This window comes from Aethalodelphis obliquidens, unplaced genomic scaffold (genome assembly GCF_003676395.1).
Source record: "Aethalodelphis obliquidens isolate GAN/ISIS:26980383/991018 unplaced genomic scaffold, ASM367639v1 scaffold26, whole genome shotgun sequence".
In the NCBI taxonomy this organism is placed as follows: domain Eukaryota; kingdom Metazoa; phylum Chordata; class Mammalia; order Artiodactyla; family Delphinidae; genus Aethalodelphis; species Aethalodelphis obliquidens.
Window position 1 is genome coordinate 6,205,434 of NW_020837970.1, and position 23,427 is coordinate 6,228,860.

The 23,427-nt window shown below is 36.6% G+C and overlaps 1 protein-coding gene, 1 non-coding gene and 1 pseudogene across 5 annotated transcripts in view; 1 reads left to right on the forward strand and 2 right to left on the reverse strand.

Moving 5' to 3' along the window:
• MINDY2 (MINDY lysine 48 deubiquitinase 2) overlaps positions 1–22,223 on the forward strand; it is a 75,260-nt gene extending 53,037 nt beyond the window's left edge. The window contains exons 7-10 of one of the 3 annotated variants that reach the window (XR_003436366.1): positions 15,316–15,489; positions 17,845–18,039; positions 19,311–21,540; positions 21,981–22,223. Coding sequence is in view for 2 of the 3 variants with exons in the window: in XM_027123145.1 (XP_026978946.1) it covers positions 15,316–15,489; positions 17,845–18,039; positions 19,311–19,439 (498 nt within the window). In the remaining variant the exon portion in view is untranslated. Of the gene's footprint in view, positions 1–15,315; positions 15,490–17,844; positions 18,040–18,412; positions 19,289–19,310 lie in introns of those variants that run through there. The other 2 variants (XM_027123145.1, XM_027123146.1) reach the window with 2 other exon arrangements.
• On the reverse strand, positions 8,182–9,801 carry LOC113629060 (RING finger protein 11 pseudogene; annotated as a pseudogene). The gene has a single exon (XR_003436368.1). The product of XR_003436368.1 is annotated as an RING finger protein 11 pseudogene (transcript).
• LOC113629371 (U6 spliceosomal RNA) lies at positions 15,867–15,973 on the reverse strand. Its single transcript, XR_003436506.1, has one exon. It is a non-coding gene; the product is annotated as a U6 spliceosomal RNA (small nuclear RNA).
• Positions 22,224–23,427: the final 1,204 nt, after the last annotated feature.

Genomic DNA, 23,427 nt, shown 5'->3' on the forward strand with positions numbered 1-23,427 from the left:
GAAGAAGATTCAAAGAAATGGAAAGATATCCTGTGGTCTTGGATTGGAAGAATTAATATTGTTAAAATGGCCATACTACCCAAAGCAATCTACAGATTTAATTCAGTCCATTTCAAATTACCTGTGACATTTTACACAGAATTAGAATAATCCTAAAATTTATAAGGAACCACAAGAGACTCAGAATTGCCAAAGCAATTCTGAGGAAAAAGAACAAAGCTGTAGGCATAATCTTCCCAGACTTCAGACAATACTGCAAAGCTACAGTTATCAAAACAGCATGGTATTGGTGCAAAAACACATATGGATCAAGGGACCAGAATAAAGAACCCTGGAGTAAACCCACACACCTATGGTCAATTACTCTTTGACAAAGGAGGCAAGAATATACAGTGGAGAAAAGACAGTCTCTTTAGCAAGTGATGTTGGGAAAGCTGGACAGCTGCATGTAAATCAATGAAATTAGAACATTCCCTCATACCATGCACAAAAATAAACTCAAAATGCCTTAAAGACTTAATATAAGACGCGATACCATAAAACTCCTATGCCAACAAATTTGGACAACCTACAAAAAATGGATAGTTTCTATAAACATACAGCTTGCCAAAACTGAATCAAGAAGAAACAGATAATTTGAACAGACCGATTACTAGAAATGAAATAGAATCTGTAAAAAACAAAACAAAACAAAAAACACCCAAAAAACAAAAAAACTCCCTGCAAACAAAAGTCCAGGACCAGATGGCTTTACTGGGGAATTCTACCAAACATACAAAGAAGAACTCATCCTTCTCAAACTATTCCAGAAGATTGAAGAGGAGGGAACACTACCAAATTCATTCTACGAGGCCACCATTACATAGAATAAAACAAAGGGGGAAACATTCTTTGACATAAATCACAGCAATATTTTCTTAGATCAGTCTCCCAGGGCAAAATAAATAAAAGTAAAAATAAACAAATGGAACCTAAACAAATTTAAAAGCGTTTGCACAGTGTAGGAAATCATCAACAAAAAGGCAACCCACGAATGGAAGAAAATATTTGCAAATGATGTGATGAATAAAGGGTTAATTTCCAAAATATACAAAGAGCTCATACAACTTAATATCAAAAAAACAAACAACCGAGTCAAAAAATGGACAGAAGACCTAAATAAACATTTCTCCAAAAAGACACACAGGGCTTTCCTGGTGGCGCAGTGGTTGAGAGTCCGCCTGCCGATGCAGGGGACACGGGTTCGTGCCCCGGTCCGGGAAGATCCCACATGGCGCGGAGCGGCTGGGCCCGTGAGCCGTGGCAGCTGAGCCTGCGCGTCCGGAGCCTGTGCTCCGCAACAGGAGAGGCCACAACAGTGAGAGGCCCGCGTACCGCAAAAAAAAAAAAAAAAAAAAAAAAAGACATACAGCTGGCCAACAGGCACATGAAAAGATGCTCAACACTGCTAATTATTAGAGAAATGCAAATCAAAACCACAATGAGATATCACCTCACACTGGTGAGAATGGCCATCATCAAAACGTCTACAAATAATAAATGCTGGAGAGGGTGTGGAGAAATACTAATATATGGGAATATTAATATTCCCACTGTTGGTGGGAATGTTAATTGGTTTAGCCGCTATGGAAAACAGTATGGAGGTTCCTTAAAAAACTAAAAATAGAACTACCATATGATCCAGCAATTCCTCTCCTGGGCATATATCCAGAAAAAACAAAAACTCTAATTCAAAAAGGTCCATGCACCCCTATGTTCATAGCAGCACTGTTTACAATAGCCAAGACATGGAAGCAGCTTAAGTGTCCATCAACAGATGAATGGATAAAGAAGATGTGGTGTATATATACAATGGAATGTTAACCATAAAAAAGAATGAAATATTGCCATTTGAAGCAACATGGATGGACATAGAGATTATCATGCTGAGTGAAATAAGTCAGACAGAGGAAGACAAATACTGTATATCACTTATATGTGGAATCTAAAAAATAACACAAATGAGTTTATTTACAAAACAGAAACAGCCTCACAGACATAGAAAACAAACTTATGGTCACCAAAGGGGAAAGCGGGGAGGAGGGATAAATTAGGAGTATGGGATTAACAGATACACAGTACTACTATATGTAAAATAGAAAAACAACAAAGATTTACTGTATAGCAGGGAACTATATTCAATATCTGATCATAGCCTATAATGGAAAAGAATCTGAAAAAATATGTGTAACTGAGTCACTTTGCTGTATACCTGAAAATAATACAGTATTGTAAATCTATTATTATTTAATTTAAAAAAAGAAAGAATGATTTCTGGGTTCTAAGCATGAACAACTGGATGAATGATGATGCTCTTTATCGAAACGCAGAACACTGGAACAGAAAAAAGATGTGAACTTTTAGAACTGTTAGAGCTGCTTCTCAGGCATCCCTCCAAGTGGAAATGTTGGTTAAATGGTTCAGGACTGGAATAAGTTTTGTGTACAAATAGGGAGAGGGAGAGTATGAGATTTACAAGAAAAATGTGGAATTGGAAGAAAAGAGAAGGCCTAGGACAGAGATTTGAGGAGTGCCAACATTTAAGGATCAACTAGTGGAGTATAAACTGGCAAAGGAGACAGAAAGAAAAGAACAAAAGGAAAATCTAAAGAATATGGTATCATGTAAACCAACAAGGAGAGAGTGTTTCAAGAAGAATTGGAGATCTCAATTGTTAAATGCTATTGAAAAGATGAATAAGATAAGAACACTTGGGGGGAAAGTGTTCATTAGGGATATGGATTTCATTGATATCTTTTAGAGAATGGTGGAAGCAGAAAAAAAACCTCATTGAATTGGTTAGGAAATGTTTGGGGTCTCAGATACTAGAAATAGATTATAGGCAACTTTTGACAGACAAACAACAGTTTGTCTGTGAGGAGGCACAGACATAATGGCTCATAGCTATAGTAGAGTGTGGAATCCAGGGAAGGTTGTTTTTGTTTAATATGAGAGACTTGACAATGTTAAAATATTGAAGGACTCAATAGAGAGAAATGTTGAAAATTCAGGAGAGGAGATAATGTTAGAAGCCTCCAAGAAGGTGAGAAAGGATAAATATTTTCACAGGTAAAAGGGATTGACCTTTGGTTTAAAAAGAGACCTCTCCATTGTAAAGGAGGGAAAGAATAGACTATGAGTAGAGCTACAGGTAAGTTTATAGATTTGATGGCAGGAAATAGAGAAAGTTATTGTTTCAATGTTTCTATTTTCTGTAATGTGGAAGGCAAGATCATTTACTGAGACTGAGGAGGGGTGAGAAGGTTTGGTTCCAGATTTGAAGAAAGAAAATTTGAAGTAGTCTTTAGAGCATGTGGGAGAAAGGACTAACTAGAGAAATTAAGAATCACTAGGCAGTGTTAAGGATGGTAATTATTACATGAATATACCACTTGTGTCATTTTTCTGTGGGAGTATTCATCAGAGTGTAGGCCTGGTGAAGGTAGTTAGTTATCCTAGATTTGGGACTTCGTTAAGTGGGTGCATCAAAGAATAGAAGAGCAAAGGAATTTAGGGGCATGATGTTATTATGTACATGATGATATTGGCCAAACTTACAGATATTTTCCTAGAAGAAAAAAAAAACACCATTCTTTACAAGGTAGTCCTGTTTTGTTTTGTTTTTTTTTTTTGTCTGTGCTGCGTGGCTTGTAGGATCTTAGTATCCCAATCAGGGATCGAAACTGGGCCCTCGGCAGTGAAATCAATGAGTCCTAACCACTGGACCACCAGGGAATTCCTGGTAGTACTATTTTTTTTTTTTTTTTTTTTTAATGGGGTGCGGGGCTCTCACTGTTGTGGCCTCTCCCGCTGCGGAGCACAGGCTCCGGACGTGCAGGCCCGGCGGCCATGGCACACGGGCCAAGCCGCTCCGTGGCATGTGGGATCTTCCCGGACCGGGGCACGAACCCGTGTCCCCTGCATCGGCAGGCAGACTCTCAACCACTGCGCCACCAGGGAAGCCCCTGGTAGTACTATTTTTATAGAAGGGATAAATGGAAACAACTATCTTGGTGGCCAGTCACTAGGGGGAAATGGTATTATTTTCTATAGTGACCACCAAACTGAAACAGTAGCACTGTTTTATACTTTTTATTATGAAAATTTGGAAACTTACAGAAAAATGATGAGACTAATTTAATGTGTTCCTATTGTACTCATCACCTACTTTTAACAGTTTTGACGTATTATTTTTTATCTATTTTTATATTTTTGTTTATACTTAAATATGTATCTCTAAACAAGAACATTTCCCTTTCAAATCACAGTACCATTATTTCATCTAACAAAGTTATCTATAATTTTTAATATCATCTCATACCCAGTCCATATTCAAATTTCCCATTTGTCCCCCAAATGGTTTTATGGATGGTTTGTTCAAACCAGGATCTAATCAAGGACCTTGTGTTACATTTGGTGAAGTCCTTTTTAGACAGAAATCCTGTGTTTTCCAGGAATCTTTTGGGTCTTTGGGCTATTTGTATCTGCCTCGTTATAATCCTCTCAGTTCTATTTCCTATATTCCTGTTGAACTTTCTTTCCAGTTCTGAGGGTCTTTAAATTAGACGCTGCTTTACTCTGGCAAAGTACCCAATGAGTACATTCTTTATAAGAGTCAGAGACACTTTCCCTCCTGATTGACCCAGTGACTGATAACTGACTTACCACAAAATCTATAGCACTTCTTCAGTTGTTGGTGTGAAACTAGAAGCCCTAAAGGAATACTTACTAAAATTTAAGGAAGGGGTTCCTGCATTTGCTTGATAAGGAAATAAGATGGAAGATTGTGCCCTTGTTCTATTAAACCTGTTCAGCATTAAAACTATTATTCTGTACCACTAATTGCTGGGTTGTTAGAGTTTCTGTAGTTCTTTATAAACTTGAGCCCTAAGGAATCTATAAGGATATAAGTAAGGAAAAACTAGAAAGCTGCTTTTTCCAACAAGATATGCCTACTTTTACTGCTGCATTAGATCTTCATAAGGACTTCTAACATTGCACTTTTGAAGGACCCTGAGATTTTTAGGGCCATTTTATGCATTCATATTTAATGATCACTTTATTTTGCATCTTCCTGCCCCTGTGAAGTCTTTGGAACAACTAAAGTATAAACACAGTTCATTCCATGGAATTCTAGATATACTTTCTTTTTTTAAAAAAATATATTTTATTTATTTATTTATTTATTTTTATGGCTGTGTCAGGTCTTGTGGCACGTGGAGTCTTTGATGAGACATGCAGGATCTTTTTTTTTTTTTAATAAATTTGTTTATTTATTTTTGGCTGTGTTGGGTCTTTATTGCTGTGCTCGGTTTTTCTCTAGCTGTGGCGAGCGGGGGCTACTCTTCATTGTGGTGTGTGGACTCCTCATTGTGGTGGCTTCTCTAGTTGCAGAGCACGGACTCTAGGTGCACAGGCTTCAGTGTGGCATGCGAGCTCAGTAGTTGTGCCTTGCGGGCTCTAGAGTGCAGGCTCAGTAGTTGTGGCACACAGGCTTAGTTGCTCTGAGGCATGTGGGATCTTCCTGGACCAGGGACTGAACCCATGTGGCTTGCATTGGCAGGCGGATTCTTAACCACTGCGCCACCAGCGAAGTCCCACGGGATCTTTAGTTGTGGCGTGTGGGCTGTTCATTGCGGCGCATGGGCTTCTCTCTAGTTGTAGCATGTATGTTTTTTCTTCTCTAGTGGTGCACAGGCTCTAGAGCACATGGGCTCTTTGTTGTGGTGCACAGGCTCCAGAGCACGTGGGCTCTGTGGTTTCAGTTTCAGTACATGGGCTGTCTAGTTGAGGCACGTGGGCTTTAGTTGCCCCATGGCACGTGAGATCTTAGTTCCCTGACCAGGGATTGAACCCGCGTCCCCTGCATTGGAAGGCGGATTCTTTATGACTGGACTACCAGGGAAGTCCCTCTAGATATACTTTCAACCAAAAATAAATTTAATATCTGGATAGAATATTTTCTACAGATAAATGGTGTGTATAACTAGGGACCTATAATAATAAACTGCCAGTCTATAATAAGTTGGCAATCAGTCAAAAGTATCTATAAGTGTATTATTCTATTAGTGGGGCTTATTTTTACTGTGATTTGCAGAAAGGGTTTTTATACTTTTTGGTACCCATATCGTATCATATGCCATTATTATCTCAGGACCAAGACCAACAAGGAAGAAGTCTGTGTTGGGACAAAAAGGATTACCTAGGAAAGGGAATCTCTAGTTTCTTTATAGGTTGTACCAATTTCCTTAGCAATTTACTAAATTCTACCTTGTGTGTAAAATATTTTTGTCATCTGAAGTCTTTTGGAACTCTAGAGATGTATGAGCCATGGACTTTTGTTTGACCAAAGGGAAGGTATGTGTCTCCTTTAATATTCTCTAGTACTATATCTCTGTTCTAACTCCTGTCTCCAGACTTTGGGTAGAGGCAGGGGCAAATTCTCTTGTTCAGTTAAACTTTTTGATGTTGTGTTGAGTCATCGTTGCTGTGCACAGGCTTTCTCTAGTTGTGGCGAGCAGGAGCTACTCTTCCTTGCTGTGTGAGGGCTTCTCATTGTGGTGGCTTCTCTTGTTGCGGAGCATGGACTCTAGGCGCATGGGCTTCAGTAGTTGTGGCACACAGGCTCAGTAATTGTGGCTCGTGGGCTCTAGAGCGCAGGCTCAGTAGTTGTGGCGCATGGGCTTAGTTGCTTCGCAGCCTGTGGGATCTTCCCGGACAAGACCTTGAACCCGTGTCCCCTGCATTGGCAGGCATATTCTTAATCACTGTGCCACCAGGGAAGCCCTCTATAGACTTTTTTTTTTTTGCAACTGTAATATAACTTTATTTCACTTGGTAAAAGCCAAAATTGATAGTTCTTAACATGGTATGTGGAGATCAAAATTAAAGAATACAAAGTACCTTAAAAAAAAGCATTCAGGGGCTTCCCTGGTGGCGCAGTGGTTGAGCGTCCGCCTGCCAATGCAGGGGACACGGGTTCATGCCCCGGTCCAGGAAGATCCCACATGCCGCTGAGCGGCTGGTCCCGTGAGCCATGGCCGCTGAGCCTGCGCGTCTGGAGCCTGTGCTCTGCAACGGGAGAGGCCACAGCAGTGAGAGGCCCGCGCACCGAAAAAAAAAAAAAAAAAAGCATTCAGCTCAATCCTGGTTCTTTCAATATTACTGCCAAACTTCTGTGAAAGAAGCCTTGTAATAAAGACTAACAGCAACATAGAAGATGATTTAAAAAAAAAAAAGTTCATTTAACAATCTAGAAAAAAGAAAGTGACTATAATACTTGATGACAGACATCATGTTTAAGTAGAAAACACAAAGATAGAAAAAAGTAATATCTCTGAAAATATTGCACAACTTCAGGTGTTTCCTCCAAATTTGCTTTATGTAATTGGATATAAATTAATGAACAAAAACTTAAGCAAGATACATGTAACAATTTAACAGAACCTGATAATCTAATTTCTTTCCATTTTTCTCAAACTCATTGTGGGGCTTATAAGAAAATTAACCAACATAGATGCTGCTACAGTTGAATGTTAAATCTTTAAGTGCTTATGACATACTAAATTCTTCTATAATGCAATTATGAAGAACCCTTCAAGAGACTTGTGTTTTATATGTAGAAAAGTGTTAAAGTCAAATATTCAACTCAGTATAAAATAATAAGAAACATTTCTGATTGTTGGGTTGAGATTGCTTCTCCTTTTGCTAATGAATGATTTTTTTAGCTGTAATATCACTGAGTTGAACAAATATGTCACCTTTGAGTACATTAAGAAAAATAAACACATGCTAAATGGATAAAACATTACAACTACATCCTTACTAGACCATCTCTACTTCTAACACTTCAGAAGCTTAGAGATTCAGTGTTCTTATATTAACTGCAAGAAAAAGATAAAAGAGAAATTCCTTCTTTTTTTTTTTCTTTTTTTTTTTTTTTTTGCGGTACGCGGGCCTCTTACTGTTGGGGCCTCTCCCGTTGCGGAGCACAGGCTCCGGACGCGCAGGCTCAGCGGCCATGGCTCACGGGCCTAGCCACTCCGCGGCATGTGGGATCTTCCCAGACTGGGGCACGAACCCACGTCCCCTGCATCGGCAGGCGGACTCTCAACCACTGCACCACCAGGGAAGCCCTCCTTCTTTTTTGAGATCACAACTATGAAGTCATGTGGTTATACAAATTCTGCATTTGTGTGCAAAACATGAAACACATTTATCTTAATTCTCCCTGCTTAGAATTGTCAGTCAACTAGCAGGACTGTTCTTCCAAGAAACAGAAACAGAGATGTGTTTTACATAACTTCAATAACCTCAGCACTACAATACAGGGAAGGAGGTCACAGGAAAGAATAAATCAAAATTGTTACAACTGAGAAACTTTTTTCAGTTTAACCATGGTGCCACTTTCATTTTTACATAAGCATGGTGGCATAATTCAAGCTCAATAAATCAGAATTCTTAATGTTTGAAATTTACCTTGACTTTTAGTTATCACCATATTAACAACCAAAATAATTAGGTGAAACACATAAGAAAGGGTAATATTAAATCCCACTTTACTAGAGTTGGTTTCTTGACACATTAACTCATTTTTTTATAGAAAAGGGATAGTGCATCTCAGCTTGCTTACACACTAGGAGATCACTTTGAATTCTGCATTTCCTAACTGCAAACAGATATAGCACTTATAACAGGTTATAAATAAAGTGGTTTTCAAGCATAGAGCCAGCCCCAATGATAATAATACACTATTTAAAAAGACCTAAGGCAATGAATTCCATTTCCAGTGGATAAAAGAACTGTACAAACAAGCTTAAAACTACTTTTTTTGTGCCAGTGTTGTAAAATGTAGCTTTTAATAAAACCTTGACCCAAATGCCAGCAACTTGAGAAAATAATTTGGGTGGGGGGAAGAAAATTACTTCATTTAGGAAAAACAACCACTATCTTTTTCCTAATCTTCGACATACACAATTTAAACTTATACAGCTGCTTTAACACTTTACACAATTCCTATGTACTGGAGCAATAACAAGATCTAAATACAATTATATTCTTGAACACTGGGTCAAGGCTTTACATAAAAATACCTTCCTACTTTTCCCCCTAAGTTTCTAAAATATCACATACTTTTCCCCAACAGCTGCAGCCATTCAGGAATATTTAGGAAACTTTAGTGCATGATCTTAATCCCTAATCCCTGGCTTTTTGGGCTCAGTGACAAAAGATCAAAACCACCAAAAATGATGGTTCACTTGAAGTCAGATGAGAGACCCTGGCTCAGTCAGTCTCGTAGGACGAAAGCAGTGCTGCATCAACGGGCTTCATGCAGGAGGGGCATGTGAAGGATCTCATCATCCAGTCGTCCATACAGTCCAGATGATAGATGTGCATGCACGGGAGAAATCGAATTGGGTCCCCATGAACAAAGTCCATCATACAGATCACACACTCCCAGATCTTTTTTTCTGATCCATCTCTTCCAGGTTCATAAACTCCTTTAGGCAGATGCTGTATAAGGCCTATTCTTTGAGCTATCCTAATTTGTTCCTCTTCAGTCAGCTGAGTTGCTAGGCGAGTCTGGCTAGGTGTTGGATGATAGACCAGAACTGGAACTTGTTCCTGATATGGCAGCGGCGGCTCCTGATCCCGCTCAGTCCCCTCGCCAAAGCTAGCCCGGTCGGACTGAGACTCGTGAAGCAGGGAGATGTCATGCGAAGTGGGGGATTTGAGGCAGTTCCCCATCTTCCGGGTCTGGAGTGTGTGATCTGTGCGCTGTTTTGACAGTCTTCTCCCCTCCATAGACTTTTTAATTAGGCCTTCTGTCATCACAGAGTCACAGAGGATGTGTGAATTAAATTGATTTTTTCCCTATTATACTTTTTTCCTATTCTTGATTTTTATAATAATTTACCAGTCAACTTCACACTTCTCAACTGTGTATGGATCTATGGTGGTTTTTTTTTTGCGATACGCGGGCCTCTCACCGCTGCGGCCTCTCCCACTGCGGAGCACAGGCTCCGGACGCGCAGGCCCAGCGGCCATGGCTCACGGGCCCAGCCGCTCCGCGGCACGTGGGATCTTCCCGGACCGGGGCACAAACCCGTGTCCCCTGCATCGGCAGGCGGACTCCCAACCACTGCGCCACCAGGGAAGCCCGGATCTATGGTTTTGATTGCACAGCCTCTCATGACATTTTTCTCTGACAGCAGATACTAGTTGACTTCCTGTTTTTGGAAACTCCTCTTATTTCTAGTTTTGTGGTTTACCATTCCTAAACTCTGGACAAGTACCTCTTCCATTACTAGCAAAGCAATCAAGTCCAGCTCTTGTTAGTTATTAGTTGTAATAGCACTCTCCATGAACCCTTGATTAAACTATTCTTCTCTCACCTGTCCATTGGCAAAAATACATATACCCCTAATTTCTATCTTGTATGTTACCTTGCTCCATGTAATTCCATTTAATCTTGTACAGTTAAACTGGGCAGATCATTTTGGCAAATCCACATTGAGTACATGATCCTACGAAGATCTGTGCTTTTCATCAGCATAACTAAGATTAGGATCTGAAAGTAGCAGGAGGAGATGCTAGTGAGAGTGCACATGCTTTCAGGGCCATTCTTGTGGTTCTAAATAGTAAGATGACTTTTAACCAGACAGGAAATTTGAAAGTATAAAAATGGGCTGTAAATAAATCCGCACTTTCCTAGAAACAGACCTATTTTGGTCTGTTCTGCTTCGGGATTCTTATATATATAACTCTATATCCAAGATATAGCTATTCCTTTTTATTTTAATGATCCTCCTCCGCTTCTCTAATACTTCCTGCTTGCTCTTTTTTTAAAAAATAAATTTTAAAATTTATTTTTGGCTGCGTTGGGTCCCCGCTGCTGCATGCGGGCACTTTACAGCCGCGGCAAGCGGGGGCCAGCCCTCGCCGCGGCACGCGGGCCCCTCACCACGGTGGCCTCTCCCACCACAGAGCACAGGCTCCAGGCATGCGAGCCTCAGTAGCCGTGGCCCACAGGCTCAGCATTTGTGGCCTAAGGGCTCTAGAGCACAGGCCCAGCAGTTGTGGCACACGGGTCCAGTCCAGTCGCTTCGCGGCATGTGGGATCCTCCCAGACCAGGGATCGAACCTGCGTTCTCTGCACTGGCAGGCAGACTTCCAACCACCGCACCACCAGGGAAGCCCCCCTGTTTGCCCTTGAGTAAAATAAACTACTGATTCCTTGGCCTCTGTCTAGATCACCTAGCTTCTAGATCTTTGGTTAAATAACGACATCTGCCTAGTTCTTTCCCCATCGTGACTCCCCCTTGATCATCCCTTTCCCATATCAACTTTTATATCCATGTCTTGACTGTTTCCTCTACCTCTTGTTTTTAAATTATTGACAACTCTCTGAAGTATATTCGAAACCAAGGTGTTTTTTAAGGTTGGCTTTTATTAGTTTGCTTTTTTACTTTACATTTAAGGATTAGAAGTGAGAGTTAGTTTAGGAGATACAGTTCAAGATAAGTACTAAAGCCATATTAAAGAAGTAAAATAAGTTTGTCCATTCACTTTTCTCTTCAACTAAGACTATGGTGGGAATTTTTTTTCCACAGAAGGCTACACTTAAGTAAAAATTCACCTAATTTAGATATTTTTAAAAGGTAGTTAATATATCAAAAATTGTCACTTTTTTTTTTTTTTTTTTGGGCCGTGCCACGCACCTTGTAGGATCTTAGTTCCCCGACCAGGGATCAAACCCATGGGCCCTGCAATGGAAGCGTGGAGTACTAACCAATGGACCACCAGGGTATTTCCAAATTGTCACTTTCTTTTAAAAAAATTTTTTAGAGGCAGGAAGGGGAAAGAAATGTGGTAACAGAAAAGTGATTCCAACAGTACAGGCAGAGAGATCCAGCTTTTCCTTTTAAATAAGAGGCAGGAAAAGGAGATAGATAAAGAAACCCAGATAGATTTAGGGGCTGTTCACGTGCCCTGCATTATACTAAGCATTTTACGTTCATTATCTCATTTAATTTTCACAACTTCCCACTTTACATCTGAGAGAACAGGCTTAAAGCCCTGAGTAACTTGCTCAAGACCACACAGCTTGTAAACAGCTCCAGTCTGACTTTTAACTTCACACTCTCAACAGCTCTGCCTCTCTGGGTGGGTAAGAAAGTTACTTGTAGGTGAGATTGATGTTTGTTAAGTGGGAGTAAAGTTCATCTTTCAATTTATAAAATTCCTTAGAAATCCTCTCATCTCACTGATTCTATATCACTTTATAAGAAAAGAAGACTAAGGTCCAAAGACTTTAAATAATTCAAATCCAAGCTAGTTAACCAGAAATATTCAGGCAGTGCTTTGCTCTGTATTTTAAAGGCTGGAATTACTTTATTTTTGTATTACATTATCAGGTTTTCTTCTATTTTACCAATTTACAAAATGTGATAGTATTATGTATATTGTTAATAAAAGTAACGTATATACTCTATATAGAATTATCAGAGTATTTTAGATAGAACAGGTTTTCGTTCAGTCTTCTTTTGTGATTTAATTGCCCATTTTTAAAAAAATTTAAAAAATTATCTAATGTCATTTGTTTTTATGTAATAATAAACATACATTTTATACATTAATAAACAATTTAATATATGCATTCTGTATTTTTTTGTGAAATTAATATTTTAGAGACTGGTGAGTCAGATTAGGCAGAAGATTTAAGGCTTAGAAAAGAAAGCTTTGGCTAGATAATATTAACAAAAGTGCTGGGATACAAAAACAAGAAACATTCTTTTTTTTTGTTTGTTTTTTTTGTTGCGGTACGCGGGCCTCTCACTGTTGTGGCCTCTCCCGTTGCGGAGCACAGGTTCTGGACGCGCAGGCTCAGCGGCCATGGCTCACGGGCCCAGCCACTCCGCGGCATGTGGGATCTTCCCGGACTGGGGCACAAACCCGTGTCCCCTGCATCAGCAGGCTGACTCTCAACCACTGCACCACCAGAGAAGCCCCCAAGAAATATTCTTGATGGTGATTTAATTGTAGACTCTCAGGAACAAATGGGCCTAAAGTATTCAGTACTATACTGACACATGCTTTGTTATTTTAAGTAATAACCAGCATTGTTGACAGTGGACCAGTTACAGACTTTTTTTGATAAATGTCAAGATCTAAAAGAGGAAGAAATTGAGGCTGATGGTCCATGAGAAGACAGGTCACCTATACCAAGAAATGGATACTTTTAGTTAAAACTTTTAAATATTCATGTGCTATGGATGATAGTAGCTTTCAATAGAAACGCTCCCAGAATTTACCTATCCTAAAGTGTCATTTGGAGGAAAATTATTGATAAGATTATAGTTCCTTCCCAACAAACAGCCAATCTAATATATGATCTATACAAAATAAACTGTAAAACTTACATATTATATAATATGTTGAAATGCATTGTGATAAGTATAAAGAGAAGGGTCAGATCTATTCAGTGGAAAATCAGTTTTTCTCTTAAATTATCCCAGAACAAGGTAGACCCTAACTGGGTATTAAAAATATGTTAAGGGGCCTCCCTGGTGGCGCAGTGGTTGAGAGTCCGCCTGCCAATGCAGGGGACACGGGTTCGTGCCCCGGTCCGGGAGGATCCCACATGCCACAGAGCGGCTGGGCCCGTGAGCCATGGCCGCTGAGCCTGAGTGTCCGGAGCCTGCGCTCCACAACGGGAGAGGCCACAATGGTGAGAGGCCCGCGTACCGCAAAAAAAAAAATAAAAAATAAAATGTTAGGTAATGACACTGCATGGGTGAATAAAACATGACTGTGGTCCTCAAGGAGCTTAAAATGTATTAAGAGAGATGATTAAGTAAACAGACAACTGCAATTCAATGTATAAAGTGCTATAATACTGTTAAGTCCAGGATTCTATGAAGTCACATAAAAGGGGCACTAATACCAGAGTAAGGTGGGATCATTACTACCCATGATATGAATCCTCAAGCACTTAGCATAGTGCTAAGCATATGGTAGGCATTCAATATTTGATAAATTGGAACATACCTGATTTAAAAAACAAAACAAAACATGAGCCTGGACTTAATTTTTTCTTAAAACAATGTCTTTAAACTTTATACCAAAATGTGTTTCTTTATGAATCCTTTTCATGTTGCAATAGTAATTTCAGTGACCTTGTAAATTAATCAGTACCTACAGCTGATTCTTGAATGTAACTGCTACTAGACAACAGGAAAGACTGTACTTCAGGAGGAGCTGTGTCCCATAGTGCTGGACACATAGTAAATGTTCAAAAATAACAACTACTTAGTTTTTTTTAAAGCTTCAGAATTTATTCAGTAATTCTCTACCCTCACCACCAAATTCTTTAAAGGAATTTCTTATTATTAATTATTAAGATTGTGTATAAGTGAGAACTTGAAAAGTATGATTCTTGTGCAATAATAAACACTATATTAACCAGTGGGAACTCTGAACAAGTAAATGAAAGTTGTCCTTGGCAAATCTGAAATAAAAATGGCTTACAAATGTTATATGGTATACTAGGGACACTTTACATATGATTGGAGTTAAAACTAATGCATATGAGCAATTAGAGATCAATGCTAAATTCTATGGTAATGACTGTAAATACATTATGACTTCATTGATTAATTCAATAAATATTAGGCTTCAACTTTATGATACAGCCTAAACTAGGCCCAGAGATAGATTAAAAAATATAGTCTGGGGAACGAGGAAGAAAACATAATCATTGTACAGTGTGATTTAATGCTACTATAGAAAAAGTACAAAGTACTGTTGGTGTATAAATTAAGAGCAGCTAATGGTGCAGAGAAGGAAAAATTGGTATGAAATGGATTAGTCATATGTGCTTAATTTTTTTAAAAAACAGGCAATATGATATAATTTTATTGTGACTATATCTTATTTGTTATCTGATGTATTTTTTAGGAACTTGTATAGTATTTTTCTATTTTGTGAAAGGAGATTAAAAAACTCCAAGGGCTATTTATAAGTTATGAATTAGTTGAACATGCCAAGAACTCCTATTTCTCATCATACTGTAGTGTACCTTTTATAAACTATATTCAAAGCCAAGTGGATATAATTCAGTGAGCAAATAAGATATCTACTTGGTCAACTATTTAGTAGGTTGTGCAGACCTAACTAGTAGGAATAATTATATGTTTTAAAAAGATTATACAGTTTCTCTTAAATATTAACTAGCTTTGATCAACTTAACAGTCCTTTTTCTTATTTCTTATTAAGGGTCTGCTGTATTTGTTGGTAACAGACCAGGGGTTTCTCACTGAAGAAAAAGTTGTTTGGGAAAGCCTACACAATGTCGATGGTGATGGAAATTTCTGTGACTCAGAATTTCATCTGCGGCCTCCTTCTGATCCGGAAACTGTATACAGAGGACAACAAGATCAGATAGATCAGGTAAATTTGTTGTTTTATCTTCTTCATATTGTTTAAAGTGCTCATTCCTTTCAAATGTGAATTTAGTTATCCAAATTTTTGAACTAAAAGTTGTTCATTAATATACTTGTGAAATTTTCCTGACACTTCCTAAATAGGTAAGTGATTATTCTACATGTACATTAATTGTACACTTTGGTTCAGAAGACCAGATTATATTGAACTGTGAAGGTCATGGTAAAGAGTTTAAATTTTATTCTAATTGTAGTAGGGAAGGTATGCGAAGTATTAAACATGGAAGTGACATGATCTACTTTACCTTTTTTTTAAATTGAGGTAACATTAGTTTATAACATTATATGTTTCATGTGTATAACAGTATGTTTCTACTTCTGTAAAAAAATATGGAATGCTTCACAAATTTGAGTGTCATCCTTGCATAGGAGCTGTACTAATCTTCTCTGTATCGTTCCAATTTTAGTATTTATGCTGCTGAAGCGAGCACTACTTTACCTTTTTAAAAACCTGCTATGTGGCAATTGCATAGGAAGGACACGGTTGTAAGCAGACTAGCAGTCCAAGCAAGAGGTGATGATGGCTTAGCCTTGGTGGTAGAGATGAAGAGACAAGTACATATTTGAGATCTATTTTGGTTAGTCAGAAAAAGTAGAAAAGAGGGAATCTTGAAGATAGCATACACTGGATAAAGAGTAGGGGGGTGTTCTAAGCCTTAGAGTCCAAGGTAAGGAGGAACAGACACTTACAGCAGGAGCTGCACTACTGAGCAGAATTCTTATTTGGAACTGAAACAGATGAGATTTTTGCCTGCTATTGGTTGGTAGGCTTAGAGCCACAAGTGTGTTTATTACTAGAAGTATAACAGTGATGTGACATTTTCCTCAACTGAGGCAGAAATATGTTTATGTTAAACAGTTGGCACATGTTTTGCTGATAACAATTTAAGTGCATAGAGACTGTGTTCATTTAACCATTATTCATTGAGCAGTTGTACTGAGCACTATAACTGCACCCTGGGGACACAAAGATAAATCATTCAGTCCTGTCCTCAAAGATTCTTCAGTCTAGTTGGGGAGACAGGTATTTGACCAACTAATATCATATGTTAAGTTCTATAATGGTAATTTGAATAGCAAGCTATGAATGGATGAAAGAATACTTGATTCAAACAAATACTAATCTTTCTAGGACTCTTGGCCTTCCTTTGACAAACAGCCATAATAATCAACATACTCATTTTCCTTCGGAAGATATACAGGAGCATGGTTTTTTAAGTGTTACTTAAGAGAAATATACAGGATTTTTCTAACTACTGTGTGTAAAAAATATTGGCACAGGAATGAAGTAAAGCAATAGATTGCCACAGTAATCTAGCCGTAAGGTGTTGAGAATACATGTATGATATTGTCTTTAAAAGTAGCAATGAAGGGACTTAGCAAAGAGCAGAGTTTGAAGAATTGAGGAGAAAACTTTGAAGGACAAATTCTTGATGTCAGTAAGATAATCATGCTAGATAGTACAAGGTCTTCACAGGCAACAACCTTTTACATATCCTCTGTGGTTATTTAAAATTCTCTTATTTTGAGGGTAGATTGGGGGAGGTGCACAAGAGTAGTCAAGTTTCATTCAGCACTAATTCTTAATAAAAGTGGATGTTTTGTTAGATAATATAACTTTTGACCAAAGATGCATCACTTTCTCTCATAGGAAATAATCTGGGGGTGTGTGTGGGAGGAGAAAGGCATAGTTAAGTAACTGAATATGATTGTATGATGGACAGCTATGTTGGCTTTAAAAATCATCTTTTGGGAGAATATTTAATAAATAATCTTGGGAAGTTCTTATAACCTTTTTTTAAACAGAAGACTTTTATAACATTAAATGGAAAAGAAAGCAGATTATGATAGTTTCAGGGGTTGGGAGATGTGTTTGTGTTTGTATGTGAATATAGAAAAAAATGATTAATATATAACAATTATATATTAATTGTTAACAGTAGTTGGCTCTGTGTAATGATATTATGGTAATCTTAACTTTCTTATTTATGCTTTTTTACTTTGTAACAATTTTCTACAGACATGTGGTTTTTTTTTTTAAGCTTTTCTGAATGCCTTATATACTGCTTCTAGAAGGAATTTCAAATGAATATTTAAAATATTTATAACAATGGCAACATCACTGAAATAATTTCATACCTCCCAAACAAATATATAGAAAACTTCTATTTTTACATTTACCCTCTGGTATGTTTTTTAAAAGCCACTCTGATAGGTTTGTAGATATAACCCCTATATTTCACACACGTTAGTTCTTGGATAAAATCTCATAGCTAAAAATGTTTATCATTTAATTTCTTAGGACTATCTTATGGCATTATCTCTACAACAAGAACAGCAGAGCCAAGAGATCAATTGGGAACAAATACCTGAAGGAATCAGTGATTTGGAACTAGCAAAGAAACTCCAAGAAGAAGAGGACAGACGAGCTTCTCAATATTACCAGGAACAGGAACAAGCAGCAGCAGCTGCTGCTTCTGCTTCTACACAGGCCCAGGTAAAAACTAGTGTTCTGATCCTTAAATATAATGATCACTTTAGCAATAAAGAAATTTGTGCTGAGATAAAAACTTTTAAGTTAGGTATTGACTCTGTTAGCATTTTTAGCATCCATGGATTTTATGACATTGTTCTAAGTTTGTGATTATCTTAATATATTTCTAATTTAGTTAATTTTACTTTTTCTGAGGTTCTGATGGGAAGATTTTCCAAATTTATTAAGTTCTTAATAGCTTCAAACAATATAAACCAATATGAACAAATCTTTCCTATCAATTAGAAGGCAGTATGAGGTACTGCTGGAAAGAATGTAGACTTTGGAGCCAGATAAATGTGGATTTGCATTTTCTGCTTCTGTCTCCCCTTACTAGGTGCAACATGGACAAAGTCCTCTACGTCTCTTAGCTTCATTTTCCCTATCTGGAAAAAAGAAGATAATACTTAACCCTTAGGTTTGTGGTTAAGAATAAATAATGTTAGCATTTAATCCAATGTTTGACATGTGCTAAGTATTCAACAAAGGTTAGCACCTTTCCACTTTCCCCAGCTAAATGTTTTAAGCACTGAAAATGTAACTAAGGGGGTTTCTATTTCTTAAATCTCATTTCATTAAATGAAAAAAGTATTCCCCTTCTTTTATGTTTGTACCATGCTAGAACTATTCCTTTGATTTGGGTATTCAAGAAAGCTTGATGCCCTTTAAGATCTGATGAAACTTTAAATATAGAGGTCTCTATTAAAATAGGTATAACATTTCTATTTCTAGAAATATTGACTACTCCAAGCTTAAAATTTAAAACCTACCATGTTATGATTAGCTTTTCACTAAAAAAGTTCTCTCATTGCACAGAATACACATTTCACACTCTGAGTCCTCAGGGGTTTTTTTCCCTCCTTTTAAAATCTGTTTATTATAGTATTTAATGAGATCTTGGAAAACTATTGTAGCTTGCCAAAAGGTGTCACTTTCTTTAACATTTCCTAAACTTTAACATAAGTTATCTTGAATTTGAGTCTTCAGGCAATATAATGCTATATGTTATTTATTGTTTGAAGTTCCATTTACTTAGAATAATGGATACATTAATTATATCTATTCTGAATGATAGAGGCAGTTATTCAGATACCATATCACATAACAAGTCTATACACCAATAGCCTTTTTCCACTAATAATTCATTTCACTCCTGTAGTTTTTCTTTCTAGATAACTATGCTTAAGCATCTTGGAAAAATTGTGGTAATTTTTTCCTGTTTATTTTTCTTAAAGCAAAGCCAGCCAGCACAAGCCTCTCCATCGAGTGGCAGACAATCTGGGAATAGTGAACGTAAACGAAAGGAACCTCGAGAAAAAGATAAAGAAAAAGAAAAGGAAAAAAATAGCTGTGTCATTTTGTAACAAGTGTGGGTCATGTTGGAACCATCTGTATGTCTTCAGAAACAAAACCATAGGAGGAAAGGAAGAAAAACCGATAAATACCGTCTGTGCCTGATTTCCCAATGGATTTTGTTCATGTTTTTCAGGGGAAAGGTTGTTACTTAGTTACAATCAGACTTTTTCAAGTCACACAGTACACTCTTCATGAGCTGGAGTTTCATGTTACAAGTTGAAAATGCTGTGTGTTGTCATTCATGAAAAATAATGCACTTGTAGCCAAATAAGCAAATCACAGCAAATTTGTGTCATAGTGACATTCATAACTCATATCAGTTAGTAAGCTATTTCATCTTCTATTCTAACAATGAATAGTATTCATTGTTTCCTTCCTCAAATCTAAATATTAGCACAATAATTTCTGAAATTAATTTTTACAATGTTAAATTATGGTCTAATCCATGAGAAACCAGGGGTTTAATATAGATTTAAAAAGAAAAGAAAAGACACAAATAACAAGAATAAATAACCCTCAATTATATATTGGACTAGTTCAGCCCTTGAACAGCTTTACGTTTCTTTAGGAATGTACATTTTAGATATATCTTGAGAACTGATAATGGAGCTTGGATTTAATTTAGATAGAAAAAAAAAGATTTGTATTTCTTTTCCAATAAAAAAAAATTACATAACACCAATACTCATCAAAATCAAATCTTAATAACTTTGTAGTGTTATAAAATTTGAGGAATTTTGAAATCTTTAATAAAGGTTACTTGGACCACAGTTACTATTTATTGATAGTGTGATAAGTGAGTATAAAGAGGAAACCATGTGGATGCTAGGCCTTGTAAATATGGAGATGTAGAAATAGAAAAGGAGATAGTTCAGTGTCTACCTTTTTCTAAAATTACCTTGAACCTTAAATTTTAAATGTTTATTTTCTAGAAAATTAAGTATACTTATTAAAACCAACAAAAAAGCACATTTTTGAAATGATGTTAGATACTCTCTCAGTGTAGTGGAAAAACATTAGTAAAAATCTGTTTGAGGATAAGAATCTGGAGGAATTTATGTAGAAGCAATCAGATTATTCTAACTTATGAGAACCAAATAAACCTATAACATCTTATAGTGTTTCTAGGATTCAGAAAGAATATTTATTGAACTTTATTATGAGGCAACACATATTTTCCTGTATTTCTATAGTTTGGAAAACTATCCTTAATAGTCCTTTTTATATGCTTTATATTTAAAAGTTTGTTTTAGTCATTTTTGAAAAGACTGTTGCTGCTGCAAGTAGTTACGTGATTTACATTCTAAGCCTCAGTAAATTTGTTTGTTCAAGAGCATCTTAATCTAACCTGAGCATCCACTTGGAGAATGCTTTTTGTGGTCTGGGGTGACAAAAGACTACACAAAAAATGTGGTCTTGATTTCTTAAGCTATGTCCTTAACATTCTCCGTGATCCAGGACCAGATATAAGATAAATCTATATGTAAAAAGTAAAGTCTTATTTATGGAAGAAATTATTCTAAGGGAAATATCCAGGGTCAAGCTGTATCTTTTACATCCTTCTATATTGCATGTCTGTTTATGTTATACCATTTGTTATTCCTTCAAATTTCATATGCTAGCATAAGTCATCAGAGAACCTGTTTGGGGTATAAAACTTTCATACAAAATATTTGGTTAGTCTCTTAATAATAACCCAGAATATGTGTATATTGCTAAAGTAATCAAATGTACTACAGAATTCTCTATTGGCTCAAACAAGTTGATTTTTAGGCCAAGTTTATTCTTGATATCACTCTGTTGGTTAAAGGAGGAAACTCAAACCTCAGTGTTTGTTTTTCCCAGAACAGATAGTAGTGACAGTGCATTATATTTTATTAAGAAGCAAAACAATAAATCCTTAGAAATTTTAAAAAACATATTTGAGGCATATTTTCCCATAATTATATACTTAACTATTTATTGCCCTTGCAAAATATATGTGTAGAAGGTATTCTTCTGTTAATTGTTACTGTCTTAATTTGTTCCAAAGATAACACTGCCATTCTGCAGTCCCATTAGAAGAAAAAAAAAAATTCACTCAAAACCAGCAGTGCTGCTATCAGATAAGTAAATGTCAACGTATACTTATAAGAAATAACTAAGAAATGTAATGTGTTTGTTAATTCAACCTTTTTCTATGTAATATTTCCCAGTCAGGCTTTCTTACATTCCTGGAATTCAGTTTGATATACCAAGAGTAATAATGATAAAATGTTTACTTTGAATACTGTGGGGGAAAATTAAATGTTCAATTCTATTAAAAAAAAAAACTTCTGAGAGATACTGGTTTCCCATCCTTGAAAGTTATAAAGAATTTAGAGCTATTATGTCTTTATTTTGCTCAAGTCAACAAATTACATATTCAGACATTTCATTGTTGGTTTAGGTGCACTGGAATTTGATAGTGGTATATTAAAGTCTTTCCTTCACAGTATTTTATAATGCTTGAAAACTGTTACATGTGCACTGCTAGTAGAAATTAGAACTTAAACATTTTTGTTTTTAAGATTTATAGGCTAGATTAGAGACACATTTGCATCAACCAGTCACCTCTTCTGCAACCAGAGCTAGCAAAAGAAGCAGATGAATGAATGGATATGGTCATTGAACTGTCTCATACTTCAAAGACTTTTCCTTAAGGTTAGTGACCAGTCTTTGTTAACAGTATGAAAATTTTCTTCATGTTAATCCCATTGAATCAACAACGCTGTGATTTATAATATGTTATCAACACTAAAAAATACATCGTGTGTGTGTGTATGTGTGTGTTTCTGAAGCAAGGATCCATGACTTCTAATAGATTCTCAAAGGAGTCTCAGATTTAAGAATCATCATCACCAAGCTGTTTAAGGCAGCTAAAATTGGAATTGGCTGCTTCCTATAATATGCTGTTTCAATGTGCGTAGTTAAAGTAACTTATTTCATGTTTCAAAATGTCAAGTTAGTAGTTGAATGAGACATAGATTTAAGGTTAAGATTAGTCTTTGGAATATATGTATATATTTTTTGTCTAAAATTTCTAGTATTTGACTACTTATGTTTTGAATTCTTCCTCATACTTCTTGATCTTAGCTTAATTAAGCAAGTTACTATCAGAGATTAGTTGACTGAACCCAACATTAACCATTTTGTACTTTCACAAAACCTTAACATTTTGTTTTTAATGAATCACCAACTCAGTTCACAAAGAGACAGAAGATCTTGAGAGGAAAGAGGACTAGAAGTAAAATATATATTTAAGGAAAGAACTATCATATTAATGTTGGCATATAAAGCAGATATTTGTAAAATTCTGCTGGAGAAAAATCAAGGCAAGAATTTCTAGAACTGTCCTAAAACAATCTCATTTATTTAAATTTTTTTTTTAAAAAAAGCAAAAAGCAAATTGATTGTAAAACATGATGGAAAGCTTATGGCTTTTACCTATCACAGAATATTTGGGCATACAACTTAAACTATAATAATAAATTTACTAATGTTTGATAAAATAAGATGGAGGCATTAAAGATGGCATATAGTTTGTATTTTAAGGTATGGGAAATGTGAAATTCTGAATCATTTTGTCTAAAAACCTGGCTTTTATCTTGCCTTCGGCAAATTTACCATGCCTCAATTTACTCTAAATATCTAAAGGATGCTCATTTTTAGTGCTTTGCACCTTGGAATAAAGGGCATAGTATAAGCACAGGGTATTATTGAAATAATCATAAATATTACACACATCTTTTGTTCTTGAATGTGTAGAATTTTTCCCCCAATGACAATATTTCTAAAGCCAGTTTTTTGTTTTTTTTAATGCTGTCAAAGATTGTAGAATTATCTTGTCTTTGAGCATGGCATCATCTCTTCCCCCCATTTTTTTTTTTTTTTTTTTTGCTACGCTGCACAGCATGTGGGATCTTAGTTCCCTCTCCAGGGATCAAACCCGTGCCCCCTGCCAGGGAATTCCCTCTT